At 38.3% G+C, this 22,812-nt stretch overlaps 2 protein-coding genes across 15 annotated transcripts in view; one reads left to right on the forward strand and one right to left on the reverse strand.

Annotated features, from left to right (window-relative positions):
* LOC110833795 (sodium/potassium-transporting ATPase subunit beta-2) overlaps positions 1 to 22,812 on the forward strand; it is a 57,792-nt gene that overhangs the window by 25,577 nt on the left and 9,403 nt on the right. For 2 of the 4 annotated variants that reach the window (XR_015535210.1, XM_087348960.1), the window contains exons 1-6: positions 1,596 to 2,469; positions 13,667 to 13,807; positions 15,158 to 15,274; positions 17,190 to 17,371; positions 20,854 to 20,952; positions 21,912 to 22,080. Coding sequence is in view for 3 of the 4 variants with exons in the window: in XM_087348960.1 (XP_087205086.1) it covers positions 2,328 to 2,469; positions 13,667 to 13,807; positions 15,158 to 15,274; positions 17,190 to 17,371; positions 20,854 to 20,952; positions 21,912 to 22,080 (850 nt within the window). In the remaining variant the exon portion in view is untranslated. Of the gene's footprint in view, positions 1 to 1,595; positions 2,470 to 13,666; positions 13,808 to 15,157; positions 15,275 to 17,189; positions 17,372 to 20,853; positions 20,953 to 21,911; positions 22,081 to 22,812 lie in introns of those variants that run through there. The other 2 variants (XM_022072287.2, XM_087348976.1) reach the window with 2 other exon arrangements.
* The window catches only part of LOC147875059 (uncharacterized), a 28,677-nt gene continuing 13,054 nt past the window's right edge, over positions 7,190 to 22,812 (reverse strand). For 2 of the 11 annotated variants that reach the window (XR_015535216.1, XM_087349009.1), the window contains 2 exons: positions 19,581 to 19,771; positions 16,796 to 17,213 (listed from right to left, as the gene is read on the reverse strand). Coding sequence is in view for 8 of the 11 variants with exons in the window: in XM_087349009.1 (XP_087205135.1) it covers positions 17,191 to 17,213; positions 19,581 to 19,771 (214 nt within the window). In the remaining 3 variants the exon portion in view is untranslated. Of the gene's footprint in view, positions 7,497 to 16,795; positions 17,214 to 18,630; positions 18,986 to 19,580; positions 19,801 to 21,145; positions 21,504 to 22,812 lie in introns of those variants that run through there. The other 9 variants (XR_015535215.1, XM_087348995.1, XM_087348990.1 and 6 more) reach the window with 9 other exon arrangements.

Raw genomic sequence — 22,812 nt, forward strand, 5'->3', positions numbered from 1 at the left:
ATATCGACAGCTTTTCAATATTAATGACAAGTCACTATTCACTATTCATTCACTATTCTACATTTACCTTATGAAAGAGCGAGTCAGTTCGAAGTTCATGTCTTTACAGTAATGTCTTCCGATGAAATTAACCACGATCTCTTAATACAATTGAAGATATACGCCCACTCGACACGGTATTGGTTGTTTCGATTATATAATTGAAATATAAACAAGAAACAGACAGATGTAGAGAGTAAAGAAAACCTCACCAATATTAATTAAGCTACTTGCATTAAAGTCGCTTGAAAGGGATTTGAATAATGCAAAATATGTTAAAGTCAGCTGAAAGAACTGTTTAAAGTTTAATTTAAAGTAGGAACATATTGGAACGTGTGAAAATGGCTGTTTTTCCACATGTATTATTGAGAAGCAGACTAAAAGGCTATAATTTGTTTTGTTAACATAATGTGTTGTTGTGAACGTTCAGAAAGTGAGGATAAGTGGAGTTATGACGACATTTAGACACTTTTTAGTGCATGAAAAGGACGATATTTTTTGGAAAGCTGAAATCGGTAAGTAGACTTTTGCTATTGGAATACGAGAGATGAAGGAATTAAAGAATAACTTGAGAAATGAACCCTGGAGTATAAACTGCAGATTGTGGTCGAAGAGAAATTGAGGTGGTGAAAACAGTGTACAGGCAGGAACTGAACAAAATGATAAAGTATAAGAAAGCTGGCCTTGTAATCCTGGGGTCTCGGGTTCGATTCCCGGCGGTGCCCGAATTTATAACTTGTGTTGGGCAAGGCCGTGGTCTAGGCAACACGGAGTTTTCCTCCGGGGGCTTCCCCGGTTTCTCCGTGGCATCCCAACAATTACTCCATCCACACACAGAAGAAGGCAATGGCAAACCACTTCTGGATCATCTGCCAAGAACGTATCCCAGTCCCAGTCCGAGAAAATGATGGAAGGATCCTGTTCATATGGACCTGTCGTCAGACAGAACACTAAATAAATAATTAAGGAAACTAGTGTGGTTTGACATTCCCAAGTGATTTTTATGTACTGTGTCTTACGAGGCCAACTCCTTCACGAGTTTAGGCATACTAGATGCACTGAACTAATTATTTTCCGAAGTCCAATTCCTTTCGCAAACAGATCTACTTTTCTTCTCCGTTTTCCGATAACATTAAAGTCACAGCTGCACGGACACCCGCAACCATTTTTTCTGTTGACGCCATTTTATTTTATACTGGGATCAGTGAATTTGCCTAAATGTAAACATGAGCTTGAATGCATGCAGCTGGAATTCAAGCGACTTGCGACTTGAAACGAACCTTTTGTCTCGTCAAGTTAGACGTGACTCGATTGTGTTAGAGTTTCTCTTTATGCTTTGAAATGGCATTTTTTTACTTCGCAAACAATCAACATAATACAGAAAACCTAGACATTTAGAGGCCGTTTTTCAAGGCAATTTATTTCTAATTTAAATCTATAACTTTTACACACAACGCAGGACAGCAGCGTGGGATGGCTCAATTGCTTCAACCCAGAGGGCAAGCAAACATACGTCACAGAACCTTATCTCCAGAGTGACAGAATCTTTCTAAGCTTCAAAGCGTCTCAATATGAGCAGTCGGAATTGTGTACAAGCTGCGTAGACAAACTGGACCATGTGACAACAAGCGGCCTTGAGAGCAGTCCGTGTGTAATGACAAATGTGTAGACTTGTAAAGTCGAAGTGCTAGATCTCAGAATATATAACGTCAAAGACGTGAACAGTCTGACAAAAGAAACTGATATTTTAAACTATGATGCTTGAATTATGACATACACGATTGATGAATTTTATACGTTTATTATTGTGGTTGTTTATATCTCTGTGAGTGTTAAAAACTATTGCATAGTACAAAGTGTAAATTTTGTTATTAATTCAATGCCTTACGTTGTGAACAACGTTAAGATAGGATCCTGAGTGTTCCTCGTTACTCCACTTGTGCGACATTTGGTTCCAGAATGTTTCCTGTCGATCGATAGTTTACCAATCAATTTGAAGCATGACCGACTCGACACAGCATAGAGGTATTCCCTCGAACCTCACGCGACCAAAGTCCCTGATTCCCCTAACAGCCTTCAGTGTTCAGGTGATGCAGCCAGCAGTTCGTCGAGAGTTCATGTCAGAATAGTGCTATAACACGTAATCTACTGGATAAATCCGGAGAAATCCGCTTGTAAGTTGGGACTGGATACCGCGTGTTGTACTGTTAGCCAAGGCAAACAGCAGATATCCTGCGATTGTACCTCCTCTGGCTCGTCAGTTGGGGCCCGACCTTCGGACAGCAACCATGACGACTATAGACGCTGATGGTGACATCTATGAGTTCCCGTATATCAGACCTGAGAAGCTGGGATGGGTCGACAGCTGGAAGAGGGAAATTTGGAACCCAGACACGCGCCAGTTTTTTGGTAGGACTGGGAAAAGCTGGGGTGAGTTTTCTTTCTCATAAAGCGCTTGCCTCAATGATAATCGAAAACTTATTAGTTAATGAATGCTAGACGATATTTCACACGTTGCTCTTGTAACACTCAGATCAGTAATAATAATATTTTAAATAAGAATAAGGATCTGTTAATAACTTTTAAACAAGTCGCCTGCTTAAGACAGATGTTAAATACAAGGAGTCTTTATCTGTAAAATATAAGTTCCCAATATTGTAATTAAACCTACACTCTCTGGTACTTACAAGCTCCATAACCAAGATGTCAACTCGAATATCTTCAGATGGTCAATGTTGCAGTGAGAGTCTCATGTATAAACATTAAGGCATTTTAACTGTTTATAGAGAAACTGAGTAACATGATATTAATTTAATGGCACCGGTACAAAACGCCGGTTGTGAGAAACACGCAGTTTCAAGCGATCTGAGTTCCATCTCGTGGTACAGTAGAAGACTAACGCATAGCGCGAAATATTAGATGTTGCTTTCAACACGAACACCAACACTATAGCTAAAAGCCGCAATGAAAGTGTGAAGAATGACTTGTTTCGATACGGGATCTCGTTTCATAATTAATAGACATGAACCGTTGTCTTTGCCTTATATAACAGAGATTTAGTAATTTTTTATGGCACATCACACGTGAATATAGAACTGTAACAAGAATTATATAAAATACCGAACGTCGGGCCCCTGTGCTGGGCAGTGCTGCTTCGTGTTCTGGAGGTCCTGTGTTCAAATCTCGATCCGGAGACAGGCTAAGATTTTTTTGTGATTTTCCTCAGTCTGATTATTACCTTAATTTATTACACGATCGCTTTCGTCTGCACCCTTTGCAATTAATTATTCTTTATGATCATTCATTGCTGAGAATAGTCGTGAGTTACTGATATTGTCGTTAAATAAATTAATAAATTAATGAAGCAATGTTCTTCCTGGGTAGTGAATAATCACTCACCCAGGGAATCCAACGTTTCATCGTGTTAAGAATAACCCACCACTGGGCTTTGCCCTGCGGTAGAACGTTCCAAATCACATTATTTGCTGGAGCCGGTTCACACTAAAATATCCAAACAGCTGGAAACCTGCCAGGTGTAGGTCAGGCCACGCGAAGATGAAATTATCAATAATACTCAACAACCAGGAAGGATAAATTATTTTATATGATTTATTTATTGTACAGAATTTACGACGGGCATGTTACCGTGCCTATACATCAGACATCATTATCGTAAAGGATCATTATAAATCGCAAAGTAAAAAGGTTCGCATTTAATAGCAAACGAGGCCACAAATATGTGCGTGTTTTTGTATGTGTGTATAGGCTTTACAAGTTTGCTATGGCAACTTAAGCAGTTATATTTATATTAACTTCAGAATTTTACAGTCATGCTAAATTTCCGTGAATGACATGTTAACTAGTGACAGTTTTCAAAATGTTTCAAGAAAATATACAAAGTTTCAATAATAATAAATGATAATGCATCTTGCGAGATTAATTTGAAGTATTCTAATAGTTGTGTCAACAAATTGTGTGTGTTTTATGCACAGTCTAGTATGTACAAGTTTAAGAACATAATTGGCATCAATCACTCTGTGAAAATAACATCCATAACATGACGCATTGTCAACAGTTTGATACCATTACACATGTTGACAAATATTCACATAAACTTATTTGAGACACCAATTTTCCTGCTATAACCTACTGTTACGCAGTAATAGGTCCTTCATAATAAGGTGGAAGTAGGCCATTTGATCGTACAATGTTATATTTCACTACAACAAAATTATTATTCTTCACGTCCAAACCTTCAATTTGCTTTTAGCCTATTGTGACGTGTTCTCGTAATAAGTGGGTCCTTTGTCACCACGACATGGTGCTTTATAGAACTGCTGCAGATGAAGGAAATTACTTTCACTTACATATTGAATAAGAAGTTACGGATAGGTGACAAAGATGATTCCCAGCTTGCAAAAAATAAAAAGCTCGCGTCTTACCAAAATTTATTTGGATTTTAAAACCAAAAGAAAGTAAAGAGAAGCTGGATGTAATTGCTCAAGAGGATCTTCATAATTTGTAGGCCTTCTTCTTCTTCTTCTTCTTCTTCTTCTTAATGTGCCTATCCGCTCCGGATGTTGGCGATCAGCAAAGCAATTTGGACTTTACAGCCCTCCAGTGGACATCGAGAACCAAGTTTTTGGGTTCTTAAGCCAGGAGATTCTTGGCCTGCCAGGTCCCCTCATTCCGAATACTTTTCCCTGGATTATCAGCTGAAGCAGCCCGTATCTATCACAGTTTCTCATGATATGACCGGAATATTCCAACTCTCTCTTTTTTATGGTGTTAACAACCTCGACGTCTTTGCGGACTTATTGGAGAACTTTTTTGTTGGTTACACGGTCAGTCAAGGAAATTCTGAGAATACGTCGGTACAACCACATTTCGAAGGCCCCCAACTTTTTTGAAGAAGCTTCGGTCAACGTCCACGATTCAGCGCCGTATAAAAGCACGGAGAGAATATAACATCTGAGTAGTCCTAACTTGGTGTTTGAGTTTAAGGCTCTACTCCTGAACATTGATCCCATTTTGATGAAAGTAAAGGGAAGCTGGATGTAATTGTAATTTGTAGACCTACTCTTCATAAAATTTTATTAAGATGATCAAGAAGGGAAGATGAGGGGGCGAGGATTGTAGCACGCATGGAACATGAAAAATATATAAAAAATTTAGTCAGAGAACCTGAAGATATAAGACTTTTTTGACAACCTAAAGGTAGATGAAACGATGATATTAAAATGTATATTACAGGGCAGTATGGATGAAATCCATCTGAATAAGGATAGGAACCACCGGCTGGGTTGTTCTAAACTCGGCAATAAACCTTCGGTTTCTATAAAAGAAGGGGAATAACTGGCCTTTACAAATATTCAACCATAAATTTGAAACGAAGTCTAAAATCCACAAAATTAAGTCTGAAACTAACTACATGGCACCGGGCCTATTTCAGTACAAACTCAAATTTCAGCATGGAATCTATTTGTATATCTTTTTAGGAAAGAATAATTATTATATATAATACATTATTATTATGCATGATATAGCCTTTTGAAACAGAGCACGCGGATAAATGTCAACTACTGCTTGTATTTCATGTATTCTTGTCTTCGTTACAAGAAATATGTCCATGTGAAATACCTATAAGTTTACAGTACTTCAATAAAAGTGTAGCATATTTGGTCCCGAAATTAGTTTTAGTCCTACTATTAGGTCCATTTTGTGGTGTAAGATGAAAAGTCAATATATTACGATGCGTGCAGTGTAAAGTCCACTCAAACAAACAACATATGCCGAGCTGTATATCGTGCTATTTAAATATGGCTCAGTACATGTTACTTCATTACACATCTTTCAGAAGTACAGCTTATAGAAACTGAACCCCATTCTATTAACATTTATGGCACCTACAGATTTAGTTTCAATCGGAAACAGTGTATTTAGAGGTATTTTCCACTCTTGGCTCGAAGAATTGATTGTATATGTGTATTATTAAATAAATAGCTTACAAGGAAAGTTCAGTTGTGAGTGGTGAAAGAGAGTAATTTCAACCAGGACCGCTGTGCTTTCTAGGGAATAGGGTGACAAAGTCAATACGCATTGAATTGCAAGGGTTTACTCCAAATAGAATCGGCATGAGGAGTGCAGTCATAAAAATAAATGTTTCGCAGTTCCAGGTTGAAATCTTAACAGTTTCGTATTTTCTCTGACTTTGTGTGCAACATAGTTTTTCCAACTTCCTAGAGGGGCATACTTTCTAATTTGTATTCTTTATGAGGGGCACACAACCACCCTTGCCATTAGGCTGCACCGGCCATATTTGATTTCACTACAGGTAGCCCACGATTTGCGCCGATTTTGAAACCAGAAAGTCAAAAAGTGAAAAAAATATATTTTACTATTATTTATAACGTTTTACAATGTATCTCGTACTGATTCTTACACTAAATCGTAATTCGTACATCGCTGATTTTGAATAAAAATTATAAATACAGTCATCTCTGCAATTACGTGTGTTTCGTTAACGCGAATTTGCTCCAATGAGATCGATGAATCGGTAAAAGCTGTTTGTGAAATGCAAACTTTTGCATATGCGAGTTTGCTCTTATGCAATTTCATTCCTGGCGTTTTAAACTTCCGAAAGACTAATTTAATCTCTGCGGAGATACCGGGGTTATTTTTACTACGCGATTTTCTATAGGTCGGCGTCTTACATGAATGCAACTATCGCATAACAGCAGAGATGACTGTACACATCAGTCACATGAAAGAATCACAGTCAATCGCGGGGACCAACGAATTGCCGATTGTTAAGTGTATAAAATATATTTTTTAAATTTCTTTATTTTATTTACGTTATTTCAGAGCTTTAAATGTAATGCCATTATATTACTCGTCAATGTTTGGGTGCTGGGAACGCATGTCATTGACTTCCCATTGATTCACATTATAAATGAGTTTCAATTTACGCCGATTCCGTTTACGCCGGTTCGTTCAGGAACGCATCCCTGGCGTAAATCGAGTGCTACCTGTATAGTTAATGACGAAACTAACAAGTAGGAATGACGTTCACGACGAAATCAAGATCAGCTTAAATTCTGAGAATAATTTGCAAATACTCTGTTCGCCATCAAGTTCAAAACAGCCCTGACTCTGGCAGGACTCCAGTCCAATTAAATCGGTTAGTTGAAGAAGGACCCACAGGACTATCTATGTATGATTTCAGTTTTTCCAAAAGACAAAACACTGCCCCCTCATCTAGTCCACGAGAGTGGTTCTTTTTGTTGCTAAATATGCCTTCACCAGAATGACGAAATTCCCTCGGTGGCAGATTGTGGCAACACTGCTGTCGTTCCCACACACATAACATACTCTTTGCGTCTTCGCGTCAGAAGCTGTACAAAATGGCGTCTGACTCCGTCACTCCGAGTGTAGAACAGCACTGTATCACCAAATTTCTGATGAGAGAGAAGTGAAACCAGCTGAAATTAACCACAGGTTAAGTGCACAATACGTGCAAGTGTGCATGACTGGTGAAATTAATTTTCTGAAGGCTGTGAACCAGTCGCCAACCGACCACATGGTCACGTGCAGCCGACAGCTGTCACAGATATGGACATTCGTCACGTGGAGGAGGTGACTTTGGAAAACAGGCTAATTAAAGTGCGTGATGTTGCATCCACAGTGTGCATAAATATTATTTTTGAACACTTATTGTTCAAGAAAGCGCGATGGGTCCCGAAGATGCTGACGTTCTACCAGAAGACACAACGTGTTTCTGTGTCTGCCGACCGTCTGAACCGGATTGGAGAGGAGGAAAACGAATTTCTGACTTGTGATGTGACATGGACATACCCACTTAACTCAAGAATCAAAGAGCCCTAGTTTGGAATGGCGTCACAATTGGCTACGCAGTCAACCAGCGCCTTCCCACGGCGATGGCAAAAGTGGTCAGTGTGGAGAGACAATATATTAAAAAGGAGTAATATTTTGGTGATTCTGTCATGTACGTATTTTGTGCAAAAAAAAGAAAGTGGTTTAGGTCAACCTTGAACTACCCTTGTACATTATGTATCTTTCTTTTTCGCCATTAAAATGGTGGTTTACGAATGTTCTTACACTGTTTTTAAGTTGTGTAAGGAAAGTGGTATTAATTACTTTAAGTGATGGATTTGGGCACTTTTTCTGACGAATTGTGTGAGAGGTTTCTGAATAAACATAACTAATGGTAAAGAACTTTATACTTGTACATAAATGTATTCATGTATTACATATAAATTATATATGAATACATTTCACTAGATCTATAGGAAAGTCGCGTTTTAGCTTGAATTAAATAGCCTATAAACAATAGAAGACATTACACGAGTTATCCGTCATTTTCTCTGTCATCATTAATGTTGCTTTCAGCCCTGAACTTGTCACAGCTATTTGTGAAGATTCAATACATCGATGTAATTTATAACCCGGCTGCCCTAGTCGATAAGAAGTGATTAATGTGGCACCAGGTCATCAGAGGTGAACCATTGCTCCGTAGTTTGAAAAGGAGAAGCTCATACGGGGGTGGACAGAAGAGAACAAATTACTGAAAACAATGTGAATGTTTTTTGTTTGTTTGTTTTTTTCACGGCGGCGAGTCTGAAGATGGCTGTCTTCTGGGTTGTTGCGAGTTAACCGACGTTTCAGAGGTCGCCTTGATGATGGAGACAACAAGGGCCCCTGAAAGAATTTCGGATATCGCATTTTGAACTTTATTTTGAAATCCGTGGTGGTCTACTGGGTTGTTTATAAACTTGCGAAGGACGCGAAGTATCCGGTTACTATTTCCGTTTCTGCTCTGAACTTCCCTGGAATCATTTTGGTGTTCGTACGTAGTTACTGGCTTTAATTTGTTTACTTTCATGCTGTAAGCTCAAGTTTATGTGCATGAATACCACTGAACAGATTATTATACCACTACCCATGTTAACTTTTAAAGCACAGCTGTAACTTAGATCCAACACTTACATTTAACATTCAACAAACGTTGCATTTTCAAACGGAGTTTACTTTGGTTATTAACTTCCCAGGCCAAGAGATAATAAATATGTCAGGAATGGAAACACGTTCTCTGGTGATTTGCTCCACTTTGAAGCAGAGCCATGACAGCGAGCTTGGACAGACATGCAGGCGGACCCAATGTTACTCCATACGGTGCCAGCGTCGCGACTCGGGGAGAAAGCAGGCGTCGTGACTTTTAGAAAGAGAAAGCAGGTGGACGTAACAGGATTCCTTGCACTTCATCTTGAAACTTCTTTGTGATTACACTCGTAGTGTCAGTTGACGCCGCTATCAGTTCTTCGAACCTCGTAATATGTGCACAGTGCAGCAATGTGACCCTGTCGATAACTCGTCCGCCAAGCGGCTTTTAATAAGCGCTCCGCAGGGATGCGAACGCACCTGAAAATTTGCGCTTTGCGCACTTCTAAGTTATTGTGGAATTACTACTGTTCAGTAAATGCGCATGTTGTAGCACCATATTTAGGAGTCACATCGCTTACAGTACATGGAGGATAGACAATGCTAATTATTAGTGTGTGGCTGTAAACACGTAGATATCGGTTTGTGCCACACACTACCGTTCTGAACTAGTGTCCCAGTTAGGTCACACACGCTAATTATTGCGTGAGATAGTGTGTTCATTTACACACCTTGTACCAGGTTTTCAAGGAAGTTCAGTGCGCCGACACGTGTGTTTCTAGATCGTACCTGAACTAGCTCTGCTGACTGTAGCAGCACTTGTCTCCCGAAATTCCAAGTCAGAAAACAGACAGTTCAAAATAACTTTATAGCCCAAAAATGTATTATAGTGGTTAGCATTCCTCATTGGTATTCCGGAAATTTGGGATTTCTATGGATCTGAGAAAACGAAAAAACACCAGCTCTTGAATTTAAGTTCTCACTGTGATGATCATGAAGGTGTCTGTTTTGTACAATTTTGAGCCGTGTAGTCTGTTAGAAGTTTACCGACATCAGCAGTTGCAACGTCCACATCATCAGGGCGATAATCACCCTGATGATGGAGGCAGTAAGTTTCTCTGAAATGTCTGTTCTTATGTACCAGACTATCTACCTTCATTCTGAGTTGTTAATGTCATCTCATGCGCTGTGTACGATTCAAATGTGAATCGGTTTGTGTGATTTTGTTTTTTTGTTACAAGTACTACCCAATTAAATTGTTTGTTAATTGTCCAGTATTTTATTTCAAATAAAGGGAAAATTGGTAAATGTCAAATGAACGTTTTCTGTCGGTTGCACTGTATCATAACTTATCTATTTGTTTTTTATCTGCATATGATGATGTTAATGTGCAAATGGAGTCTTAGCAATAAGCAGTACTGTATCACCGTCTTATCTGTTGAACTATTAACCTCAAAGTCAGTGATGAAATTTATAACAAAATCATTTTGAAGCGTAATGGCTTCTTGGATCTGTTAATTTGATAGACGTAACAGTTCTTCGCCTTTCAGCTGATATCTTTCAAGATGATAGGGGTAGGTGGTCCATCCTATCGTATTTTTCTGGTTTAATTGGTACCACGTATTTTTAATTCATCTTGGTTTATTTTACATGGAAATAAGTCGCGTGAGGTAATTTTGATTATTTATTGTATTTCCAAAATATTTTAACTTTTCCACATTTTTATATACGCTTATGCATCCTAGATGTACATATTGCATTACCCTAAGCAATTCTGAATTATATCCCCCTTTCTTTATGAAGAACAAATGTACAAATCAGAATTAATATGGGAGTTTAATACATGATAAACGTGTCTGGAATGGAACGTGCATTGCACAAATACCTGTCTATATAGGGAAATTTATGTGGTACCGTACCGAGAATATGTCTGTAATACGTTGAAACTTATTAAACGACAACTTTTATTTTTGTTACAAAACATTTAACCTAACTCCTACTGTCAGGTCTCCATACTTCTTGGTTTTGTTGTTGTTTCTTCCGGTGCTGTTATATTCTAACATGACATCCTGGTAGGATACGGATGAATTTTACCTTGTGAACTTTGTATCTAGAGGCTGAGCGAGAAGTGCTGGCACTTGCGCAAAGGACTGATTTTGGTCGTATGAGTTGGACCCGTCCAAACCACGCGCTAGAGGGGTGTCAGCTTCAGTTGGTTTGTAGCTCTAGCTGTGTTTAGATCGCTACGTCACCGCAGCTGAGGCTGTGCGACCCCCATTACTACTGAACTCCCCTCTCTCGGCTTACACATCGCGCATTTAGGTGCCACGACTACTCGCGCGACCTCTATAAGGTTAGATTTCAGGTTATCACTGCCGTGAATATGAAATGGCCGTATTCTGGGTTCTGCCGTATAATCTGGTAAAGTTAACCGAGCTTTCAGAGGTTCTTTCTGCCTCCATTACCAGGGTTATGAATATAGAATAAGACCACCTTTCCAGTTCCAGTTAGCGAGATTTTACTGTACGCAGCTTTTCCTGTGGTAAAGAATGGGATGAAACACGAGTGTTAAAGTATTTTAGAACGCGTTTTGAAGTGATGTCACTGATTGTGGATAATGCAGGTTACTGTTCGTCCTGTGATCTTATCAGTTAAATTGCACTTGACTTTCTGCTATTATGTTTTGCTACCGAGAGTCGCGGTGCCGTGGCTGTAATTCCGGCACGCGTCTTGATATTGACTCATGTTCCGGTTAGTTCCGGGTCGATCTGTAATGTTTCGTTCAACGACGTATAATTTTAAACCGAGAAACTTGTTCGTTGTTTACTTTTATCATGAACTTCCATAGAGATAGCTGGAAGAAATATATATATTTATATTTAATGTTCTTAGAAAGTAAATGTGTTAATATGCATAGAGCTTAATCGAGAGGGAACATTGTGTACTTTTACGAGGGTTACTTCAATAGTCATGGCAACTAATTTTTGGGGGGCAAACACGTTATATTGAAGAAAGTTAGGGCACGATACACTCCTCCGATTGGCGTAGTCAGAGCAGGTAGGTGTGAATGGGTGTAGGTATAGTAGACAAGAAGAAAGGCACATTATGGAATGACCTTTTTTTATTCTTTAATCTTCGAAAAATTCAGTTGTGACCATCCTCCACATTCACCCGACCTATCGCCATGTGACTATGACTTAATACCCAAATTGAAACAGCTATTGCGAGGGAAACGCTTTCGTACACGAGAGGACATTTCCGACGCAGTTCGGCGCGAGATGGAAAGATTTGGAGATGGTGAAGTTGATGGTATTCACCGTCTTCCCCATCGTTGGCAGTGAGTACTTGAAACACTCGGAGACTATTTTCAAGGTTGCTAGTCTTAATGTAAGAATTCTGATTTAACTCACAGTGAATTTTTTTTAATCACAACTGAATTTTTCGAGGATTACAGAATGAAAAAAAGGTAATTCCGTAATGTGCCTATTTTCTTGTCCACTATACCTACACCCTTTCACACCTACCTGATCTGACTACGCCAATCGGAGGAGTATATCGTGCCCTGTCATATGTATATTTTGAACTTTCTTCAATATAACGTGTTTGCCATGACTTTTGAAGTAACCCTCGTATATAAAATAAATGGAATTTATGTAATTCTGTTTTTTCGCCGTTTGGCAGAGTTAAAAGGACTATACAAAGTGAAATTTTTTTGCTAATTTATTTATTTGTGTGGTGACTCATGATTTACATTATTGACAGTAAAGGTTTTATTTAAATAACAAACATATATGTTATTTAAATTATATATACATATATAAAAAAGGACAGTTGTTTTGAAACGACATATCTCTTATTTAGAAATTTAAAGGTTCGCACAAACATTTTATTCAACATCGGAAAAATTACATGAATTTCTGCTTTACATAAAGGAAAACAGTTATCTGTTATTCTCTTAAATGTGCACCAAATTAAAGTGTGTCGCCCTCGGTGGACTAGTGGTTAGTGTGCTCGCTATTGGACCCAAGGTTCGCGGGTTCAATCTCGGCCGAGGTCGATGGATTTTTAAGGGTGATAAAAATCCGTGGCACAACACATTTATGGCATGTAAAAGAACCTTGCGAGCATGATACGAGATGTTTCGTAAGCAAAATTCAGCGGCCATTTCTCAACCAAGTCTCTTGATTCACTGCTTCACTACTAGATGGCTCTGGCAATCAAATTAGGAGTGAGTAGAATTTGTGCAGTCAGTGGACTAGTCACTCACTACTCTTAAATGCACGCTTTAAAGACTATGAAACCTCCGAAAGGAGGCCCTATGCTCCACTTAGGAGTTACAGGAACTATCTCTATCTAAATTAAAGTGTGTTCGCGAAGAAGACGAATATTGAGCTAAAGGCATGTAAATATTTAAATGCAGCATCTTTAAAGAATATGTATACACTTAAAGAAATAAGATATGAGTACCAGTTATGGTAAAATATCACCTCTTATTTTTAAAATATGTCACTGTTCTAGGTGGTTTTCGATTGAAGTTTATTGTTAACTTCTTACCCATTTTAATGTACCTTGCTGCTGATGCAGGTCCATGAGAACTCTGACCCATTTGCTCTGCTGACAGTTTAGCCACCGAGAGAAAACCACGTTTTTCCTTTTCTTTCTGTTTCAGGAGGAGTCTTAATTTTTTATGTGACCTTCTTCGGTGCACTGGCGGCAATGTTTGCTATCTGCATGCAAGGCTTGTTTTGGGTCATAGATGACAAACGACCCAGATACATATTGGACGACAGTCTTATTGGTTCAAATCCAGGTATTTCTATTTTATAAACATTTTCAGTATAACGTTGGCTGTCTTCTGGGTTGTTGTGCCATGTATTGTGGTAGAAGTTTACCAACGTTTCAGTGGCCATGCTGCCTCCATCATCAGGTCGATGATAATGGTGGTAGCAAGGATCACTGAAATGTTGGTAAACTTCTACCTGACTACAGAGCTCAGCAACCCACAAGACAGCCATCTTCAGACTCACCACCGTGAAAATCTCAAATCCTACTTATTTTCAGCATTCCTTTAAGCTACTTACTATATTTTAATAAAAAAAGTGGGGGTCCTTTGTCAGTTCATGTGTATTCCCCATTAATAACACTTGAACCCAGGCCCGTACTTACATTTCTCGGGGCCCGAGGCGCTAAGCTCTTGCGAGGCCCCTTTAAAGATGCCAGAGTATGATAAAATTTAAAAAACGCATATATAAATATAATCAGACAAAAACAATTATTTTTTATCTCTATCAGGGCTGTGCAAATGGGTGGTGTGCTGAGTGCGGGGTACCGTGACCCCGAATCTAGGGAGCCCTGATCGATAAAGCACAAAACGAGCTAATCCATATCTCCCATCTCCGAAACGTCGTGGTTTTTATTGATTTTATTTAATCTTGGACGATGGATAATGTCCAGAAAACAATTTACTTAAACAACGCACCATTGTCAAAAACTTTCAGACTTGAGATAGAAAAATATATTGACAAGATGAGCGACTATCATCTTCTCAAGGAGTAGTGTGCTCAGTGGAATTTGTCATTCGTGGGTGGGTTGGTTGGCTGGCTTGTTAGTTTATAAGTAAGACATTAATAAAGTGGATCATTTTCAGATACAATTTTTATTACTGAATAATACTAAATTATTCTTATTCAGTATTAAGAAATATTGTATCTGATATTCACTAGATGTTGAAGCAGCCACAGCATAAAGCTCACAACTCACCTCCATCTAGTGTCAAGTAAGAATATATGGAAGTTTACGTGTTCATCGTGACCTGCTTAATGAAATATAGGTTCATCTATACTTACTTTGATACTGGGAACAACCCGTTCTTCAAGTGCCTAAGCACTGCGGGTCCCAACTTTTCGTTGGTTTGATCTATAGACATTCGGTAGGACTCCTTGGACGAGGGATCGGCCCGTCGCAAGGCCTCTACCTGTACACAGGACAGCACGACACAGAAAAACGCGGACAAACATCCATGGCTTGAGTGGGATTCGAACCCACGGTCCCAGTTACCTCAAGGCCCACGCCTCAGACCGCGCGGCCACTGCGGACCCCAGGTTCATCTATACTACTTGGTTTTATATGCTCTCCAAAAAAGCACGTGTTTCTTATACAGGTCTTGGATTCCGGCCTATCTCATACGAAGCATCCAGCGGAGCTCTGATTTGGTACCGAGCTGCAAACGAAAGTGACTACAGACACTGGACTGATCAATTAGACAAATTTCTAGAGCGTATGTATATAAAACAGATCAATATTAATTGTATGCCAGTATCTTAGGTTGTAAAACTATTAACATATTATGCCCAATTTAAATTTATTATAAATTCAGTGTGTCATTTTGTAATTTCAGTAATGTTTCCACATGCCCCAATCTTGGGTGTATGAGAGATTGTTGTTCTGTACATGCAATGAAAGAGACGTATAAATGTATTATTAAAATTTTATATTATAATTGCTTTTTAAAAAACTGTTAAAACTTTATAATTAAGAAGGTACGAAATTACACACCTAGATGTTATGAATTTATTGGTATGCCTACATTAAAATCTAATCTGAATTATTGGATAAACTATTCATTGAAAACATACACACCATAAAATGTATTTTTGTTTCATTTCCAAATAGTATTATTCACTTTTAAAGTTGTGCTCCTGGTTGGTTACACAGATTTTTTTAAATTGTTCATAATTTTGTATCATTTATAGGTCTTCATGGTAATTTATTGCAGATATACAGGGCTAGTCTAAATGATGTTCCCGATTTGAAAGACATGCTACTCACGTTTAATGAAATTCAGATGCACAAAATTGGTACCGATGGAAAGAGAGACTCTCCAAGTTTTGTTTTAGTACATCACAGGTGTTCAATGTGAGCACCCTTGGTAACTCGGCACACATCCAGCCTGTAGTCGAGTTCTTCCCGCTCCTCTGTTCCCTCTCATACTGACGGGCGGCCGGTTGACTTTGTCTTACAGATGGAGCCCCTTTTCTTAAATTCGGAATACCACTTACGAATTGTATGCCCACTGGGTGGATCTGTCGCAAACTTGGTTCGGAAATGCCGTTGCACACTAATAACAGACCGGTGAACGTAGAAATCCAGGACACAAAAGGCTCCCCTGTCTTCGACGGCAGCCATTTTCTCTCATCGCCCCTGGCGGCGAACACTGTTACTACGCGGCCGCGAAGTATACCAACATAAACTTGGAGAGTTTCTCTTTCCATCGGTACCAATTTTGTGCATCTGAATTTCATTAAACGTGAGTAGCATGTCTTTCAAATCGGGAACATTATTTAGACTAGCCCTGTATTTGTATTGTTGCAGATCTAAATAACAGTAGAGGTATATTCCATACATACTATTTCAAAAACATTTCATCTTATAGTTACAGAACCAAATTAGACACATTTATGCACTTATTTCTACAGTGAACCTTCATAAGCAGTTTTATACACAAGATGTCTGTCTTCTGAGATGAGACAATCCCAGAAGACAGCCATCTTCATACTCATCATTGTGAGAACCTCAAATATCAACCATTCTTTGTTGAACCAACCAACTAACTTCAGCATTAGTGCATTTCAACATGAAGAGTTAAGCGGCCCATCCACGTACAAGTCTGAATTGCGAGTCTGGCTCGGCGAGCTTGACTCATGAGTTTTATAATAACCCATTTTTGAGAAAATTGATGAAAATATATCTCTTCGGTATTTTTAGAGGGAAGAAACAAAACACCAGTAAGTATAGAGAATGACTTGTGAAAAAGCACTTTAAATCATGGAATTACAGCATCAGGCAGAATCTCTGTTGAATCTGCTATGATATTAATTTCCACATGTGAACAGTGTTTGCTCGTTGAGTTGTATGGAAGTTTCAGTAATCTGCATAAGCACTTCATCATGCATAGTAATTCAAACATTCTTACATCACATTACAATACACTTTGATTTAGAAGGTTACAGGCTGTCATAATGGTTCATATCTAAACTGGATACTGTTTCTGGGTGATGACACCATGTGAGTGTAGGCAATGATGCTGATGTTTTGGAGATACTTTTGTCATCTTCAAGGCAATGTGACTACCCAGTGGCCGCAAAAGAGTAATGATCTCTGCGAGGATCGGCTGTAAAGTATCGTGTTTGCAGCTTACCGCATGCCGCAGAAACTCCCTGGAGGAGGAAAGAATCAGCAAGTATGTGATTTTGATCGACCTCCCCAGGAGGGTATGGTGTGTGAAGTCAACGTGAAGAAGTTTCAACCCTGCACTAGGGAGATGGGATATGGTTTCAACAGGTCATCTCCGTGTATCTTCATCAAACTTAACAAAGTGTGTATTGCTTAGACTTATCCCCTCTTCTCAGTTATTTCCTGTTAAACTTCCTTCTCAAGGTGTACTTTTTCCTTGATTGTCGGACTTTAACCAGTATTTAATTTTTAAACTATAAATATTTTATTTATTTATGTTTTATTTAATGATGCTGTCAATTCATATTGTGTCTATTTACAGGGTGATTAATGAATTAATATTTGGAAAAGATATGAAAGAAAGTGGTCATGGCATAATAAAGGTACAATTCCAGCCTTTGCCTGGAGGGACTGAAAGACCTCAATCAAGATAGCTAGTTTCTGGGCTGAGATTTGAACCTGGGACCCCCAAATACAAAGCAGAAATGTTTACCACTCTGCTGCTACATTTGGTGTTGTCCGTGTAGAGAGTTAGATTGTGGTGGTATCACTTTTGATAGGCAGTGGCGAATAAAGTACAGAAGTACGTAACTATACCGTGTGCAGAATTTCTTCTTCTCCAATTTATGGATTAGGCCGATGGCCTGTTCCGGCTACTAGAAAATCCACCTTTGGCGTGGTATTCCAGCATCTCTTCTTCTTTTGGGTCTATACCAGCAAATATTGTGTAACTAAATCACTGAAATCTATTGGTATTGATCTTTATAGATCAAATACTGTAAGCGTAATCACTGAGTGGCCTATTTCAGTGTTGTGAAACTCAATCATGGGTGCGCTTATATATTACATACCTCACATCTAAGACTCTGATTTGGATGAATGGATATAGATGGTTTAGTATTTATACTGAGTACCGAATTTTTGTCTTCATCAGACATTACGAACATTTATGTTACAACAGGATCTAATCTGTTTAAGTCTTATAATACATAAAGAGGGATTTAAACTCTTATAGTAGAGGACTGCTGGCTTACCTTTAATTATGGTATTAACAGCTTAGCAGTATGTTAATGCAATACACAGTCATCTGGATTGTGTAGAAGCCATGATGTATTGATGATAAAGGTTTTATGAATAAATGTTTTGATAACAAGAGTCAGAAAAATAATAACATTGAATAATGAAGATTTCTGTCTTCTGGGTTGTTGCGCTGTGTAGTCTGGTCGATGTTAACCAACGTTTCGGATGTCATACTGCCTCCATCATCAGGGCGATGAAGATTTCTGTCTTCAGGGTTGTTGCGCTTTGTAGTCTAGTAGATGTTTACCAACGTTTCTGAGGTCATACTGCCTCCGTCATCAGGGCGATGATGATGACGGAGGCAGTATGACCTCTGAAACGTTGGTTAACATCGACCAGACTACACAGTGCAACAACCCAGAAGACAGAAAGCTTCGTACTCACTGCTGTGAAAACCTCAAATCTTACAACATTGAATAATGCAAATATTTTTGTTTTGTCTGATATTTTGTGGTGAAGGATATGAACAAACATTATCATCAGTTTTAAAATAAAGAAACACATGTATCAAAGTGGTTAGCAATTCTGCTCCATATCTAGGAGGTCCTGTGTTGAAATCTCAGTCCTTATACTGGCTATTCTGATAGGTTTTTAGTGTTTCTTTCAGTCCCCCGAAGCAAATTCTTGGATCGTCTGAGCTCTTTGGCATTGAGAATGAGATATGGGGAGAAAATAGCTGAAATCAAGAAAAGCAACAGAGCCAATTGGCAGGCCACTGTATATCTGGTGTATGCAGCTATTTACTGCCCTGAAAATATGAGTCACAGCTTGGGCTCTGTGAGATGAGCAGAAGTCCTTAGTGAGTTGAATTCCTATTTGGTAATACCTGACAAATACTAAAGGAAATGACCATGTAGAATTCACAAGCAGAGCAAAAACTTTCCAATTCCTTTGTTAGTTTCTGACTTGATAAGTAAATTTCTTTAACTGGTTGCATTATTTTAAAGTATTAAATACAGTTTATTTGTCTAGAGAAATCTCTTGTACCGTGTTACAAACATGTTTTTTTTTACAAATTACCCATCAGAAAAGGGCTTGCTTTCTTTAACCAACAAGTCAACAACATGATAACTTTTCTATAATATAGAGGAATTATCAATGGATTATTTACTGAAGCCATACTACTGTGATTCAAGCCTTCGTTTCAAAGCTGCCACATTTTCTCTTCTCAGACCCCTGACATTCCGATTCATAGGAACACAAAAATATTTATCTTTCCACTTCTCTTGAAAAATATCAAAGTCTACTTTATACTTTTTATAAAGACTTACATGGGTCTGCAGTGGCCGTGCGGTCTGAGGTGTGGGTCTTGTGCCGCTTGGTTGCTGGGACCATGTGTTCAAATCCCACCCAAGCCATGGATGTTTGTCTGTGTTGTGCTGTCCTGCGTACAGGTAGAGGCCTTGTGACGGGCCGATCCCTCGTCCAAGGAGTCCTACCGAATGTCCATAGATCGAGCCAACTGAAAAAGTTGGGGACCCATAAAGGGTACTGGAAAATGTACAAACTTTGTTAAACCGGAAAAAGAAGAATATAAAGACTTACATAAGGTGTTTTTGCTTAATGTAGCCAAGCTTTCTTTCATTATAGACAACCCAAAGCAAGTAATATTGGAAAAATGTACTCAGTACTTACACATTGAACAATAAAAATGAAGGAACAGAACTCGTATAAATTTCTGAAGAATTATATTTCTGTCTGACAAAAACTGTCAGAATTCCATTCAAAAGAATCAAACTAAAGTAGATACATACATGTCAACAATTAACATTGGAAAAATTCTGACACCTACTGCAGCTGGCATGAGAGTTTATCACTCAGTTTTGTAATACAGTGCGATATCATTGATGTTGATTGACTGATGTTTGAAAAACTCACACAACTTCCAACGTAAACGTGGAAGATTAGTGTTGACAAATTAATTACTGCATTTCTGTTGGAGAATAACTGATAAGTGATTTCCCCTTCTCCAAACTAGGTGGCACACATAGAATAATTAATATTTGTAGACTGTTATGAGCAGTCACACACTTCTTTTAGGTAGCTGACCATTATTTTACTAAAATACTGAGGGGTTTTAGCCACCTATTTTCAGTGACTGTTGTTCAAATTATAATCTTACCAAATACAGAACTCACTGCTGAACAAATTAAATTGACTGAAGCCACAAAATTAAACAAATACCTTGATACTAAATTGAGGAGCCTGGGGCATTTTCCCCCAATTTTTTTTAGCCTAGTAATGACCCAATTTTAAGTTACTCATACATTGAAAGGGCCACATGAAGAGGTGCCATAGGCTGCATCTCGCCTGTTGGCCACAGGTTTGATCCCCAGCTTGAGATACTTTTCTCATAATTTGTGAACTATGCACCATATTAAATTGTATAATAATACATTTTCAAATATAAAATAATGTAATCTAGGCTATACATTGTTTGAATGATGTTAAAAACTGCTTGGATATTGTTTTCCTTGAACTCAAAACCCTTTTGTATATAAGTTCATGTTCCTATTTCATGACAAGGACTGCTTTACTTTCTAGATCTATGATTGGATGCCAGAGTTCTATGAGAAGAATAAACTACCTGAAGACATGCCTGATGATCTGAAGACCCACATACTTAAAACAAATCCTAAAGAAGTAAGTGAAAAAATCAATATAATGTTAAAACATTATATACAAGAGGAATGCTTTCATACAAAGTACATAAATAAATATAGAAATTTTGAGTGAAACATGCCATCTCTGGGTGCTCAAATACATTAAGAGTCATTAACATACACTAAAAATATATAATTTGCATGGTGGTTCGGGTGTATTGATTCTTACTAACAAAATAAGATCCTAAAAGTGGATATTAATAAGTAAACTGTAGGTATGGAAATGGACCGCCACGGTGGTCTAGCGGTTAGAACGCTGGCCTTGTAATCCTGGGGTTTCGGGTTCGATTCCGATTCCCGGCAGTGCCCGAATTTATAACTTGTGTTGGGCAAGGCCGTGGTCTAGGCAACACGGAGTTTTCCTCCGGGGGCTTCCCCGGTTTCTCCGTGGCATTCCAACAATTACTCCATTCACACACAGAAGAAGGCAATGGCAAACCACTTCTGGATCATCTGCCAAGAACGTATATGAACAGGTCCCAGTCCGAGAAAAGGATGGAAGGATCCTGTTCATAATATGTCACCAACCTCCTGTAAAGGAGACGGCCTAATAAAGAAGAAGAAGGTATGGAAATACTAAAATAGATGAGGGTAATCAAATTTTTAAGGATGGCAAGGTTTGAGCTGGATTCTTTTTGTGCTGCTGCAGTGGTGGAGTTACACGGGTTAATTATGATGTAAGATCTTGAGGACAGGTTATTGATGCTATCTTTTCATATGTTTGCATATTCAAAGGGCAAGGATTTATATGTAAATATAGTTTATGGCTATGTGGAAATTGTGAAATTTTGTGTCAAAAATGTTAGTGCTTTCTATTTGAACAAGATTAACTAAAACTTCATTGTTGTGATCTTTATAACAAAAGGAAGGAGAGGTATTTAGGCTTCTGAAACGGATATCCAGATATAAACACTGACAAGTTATTCCTCGTTGTTATAGATGAACCAGGTATGGGTAAGCTGTAGAGGAGAGAGCCCAGCTGATAGAGAGAACATAGGCCCTATCAGCTATATACCTAATCAAGGATTTCCTGGTTACTATTATCCTTACAAAAATGTAGATGGATATCTGAGTCCTCTTATTGCAGTACATCTGGCAAGGCCACAATGTGAGTCATTTTCATAATATTTCACTCTTTTCTCTTTCTACAAATTTATTTACCTACTCACCTAATTAGTTACTTTAGTATTATAATTAACATGAAAAGTCTATGCATCTTGCGAGTTGTTTACAAGGAACAAATTAAAATTTGGTTTGTCTGTAGCCATTTCTGGAAATTCCATTTTGAGGAGGAGGTGATTAAAGAAGTCATTGAACAAAACTAAATTATGATACAAGTATTGATATTAAAAATAAACTGCTACTGAAACAAATTTTTATTCTAGTATCACTAAACTTTTTGTATAAATAAATTTGGCCTGACTGGTGTTTGGAAATAAATGGATCTGTTCTCATTTCAATAATGGAACATTCAATTTTCTGCCTCAATGGAATTGTTCCTTGTAATAGAACTATGGTCCCAGTAAGGAACAGAAAGGAAAAGAAAAATGTTTGAGATTCTTGTATATCATTTGGCAGACATAGGAGCCAGCAGATAGAAAACAATTTGTGGTGTATGGAGAGACATGTTAATTCAGCTTTTTCCATAACCATAAAGTGTCATTATGAGTCGCCATACATTTCTGTGTTTATGACTTCTACTGGAAGAAACACATTAAACATCACTATACCATCATAATTTTATTTATATATTGGAAGGAACAGTCCCGCGCCGTAGCCGCGCGGTCTGAGGCATCATGCTTCAGACCGGCAATACGGAATGCGTGCTGGTTTGAGTCTC

This window comes from Zootermopsis nevadensis, unplaced genomic scaffold (assembly GCF_977971745.1).
Source record: "Zootermopsis nevadensis isolate Lab colony 2312 unplaced genomic scaffold, Znev_1.0 Znev_ptg000002l, whole genome shotgun sequence".
Lineage (NCBI taxonomy): Eukaryota > Metazoa > Arthropoda > Insecta > Blattodea > Termopsidae > Zootermopsis > Zootermopsis nevadensis.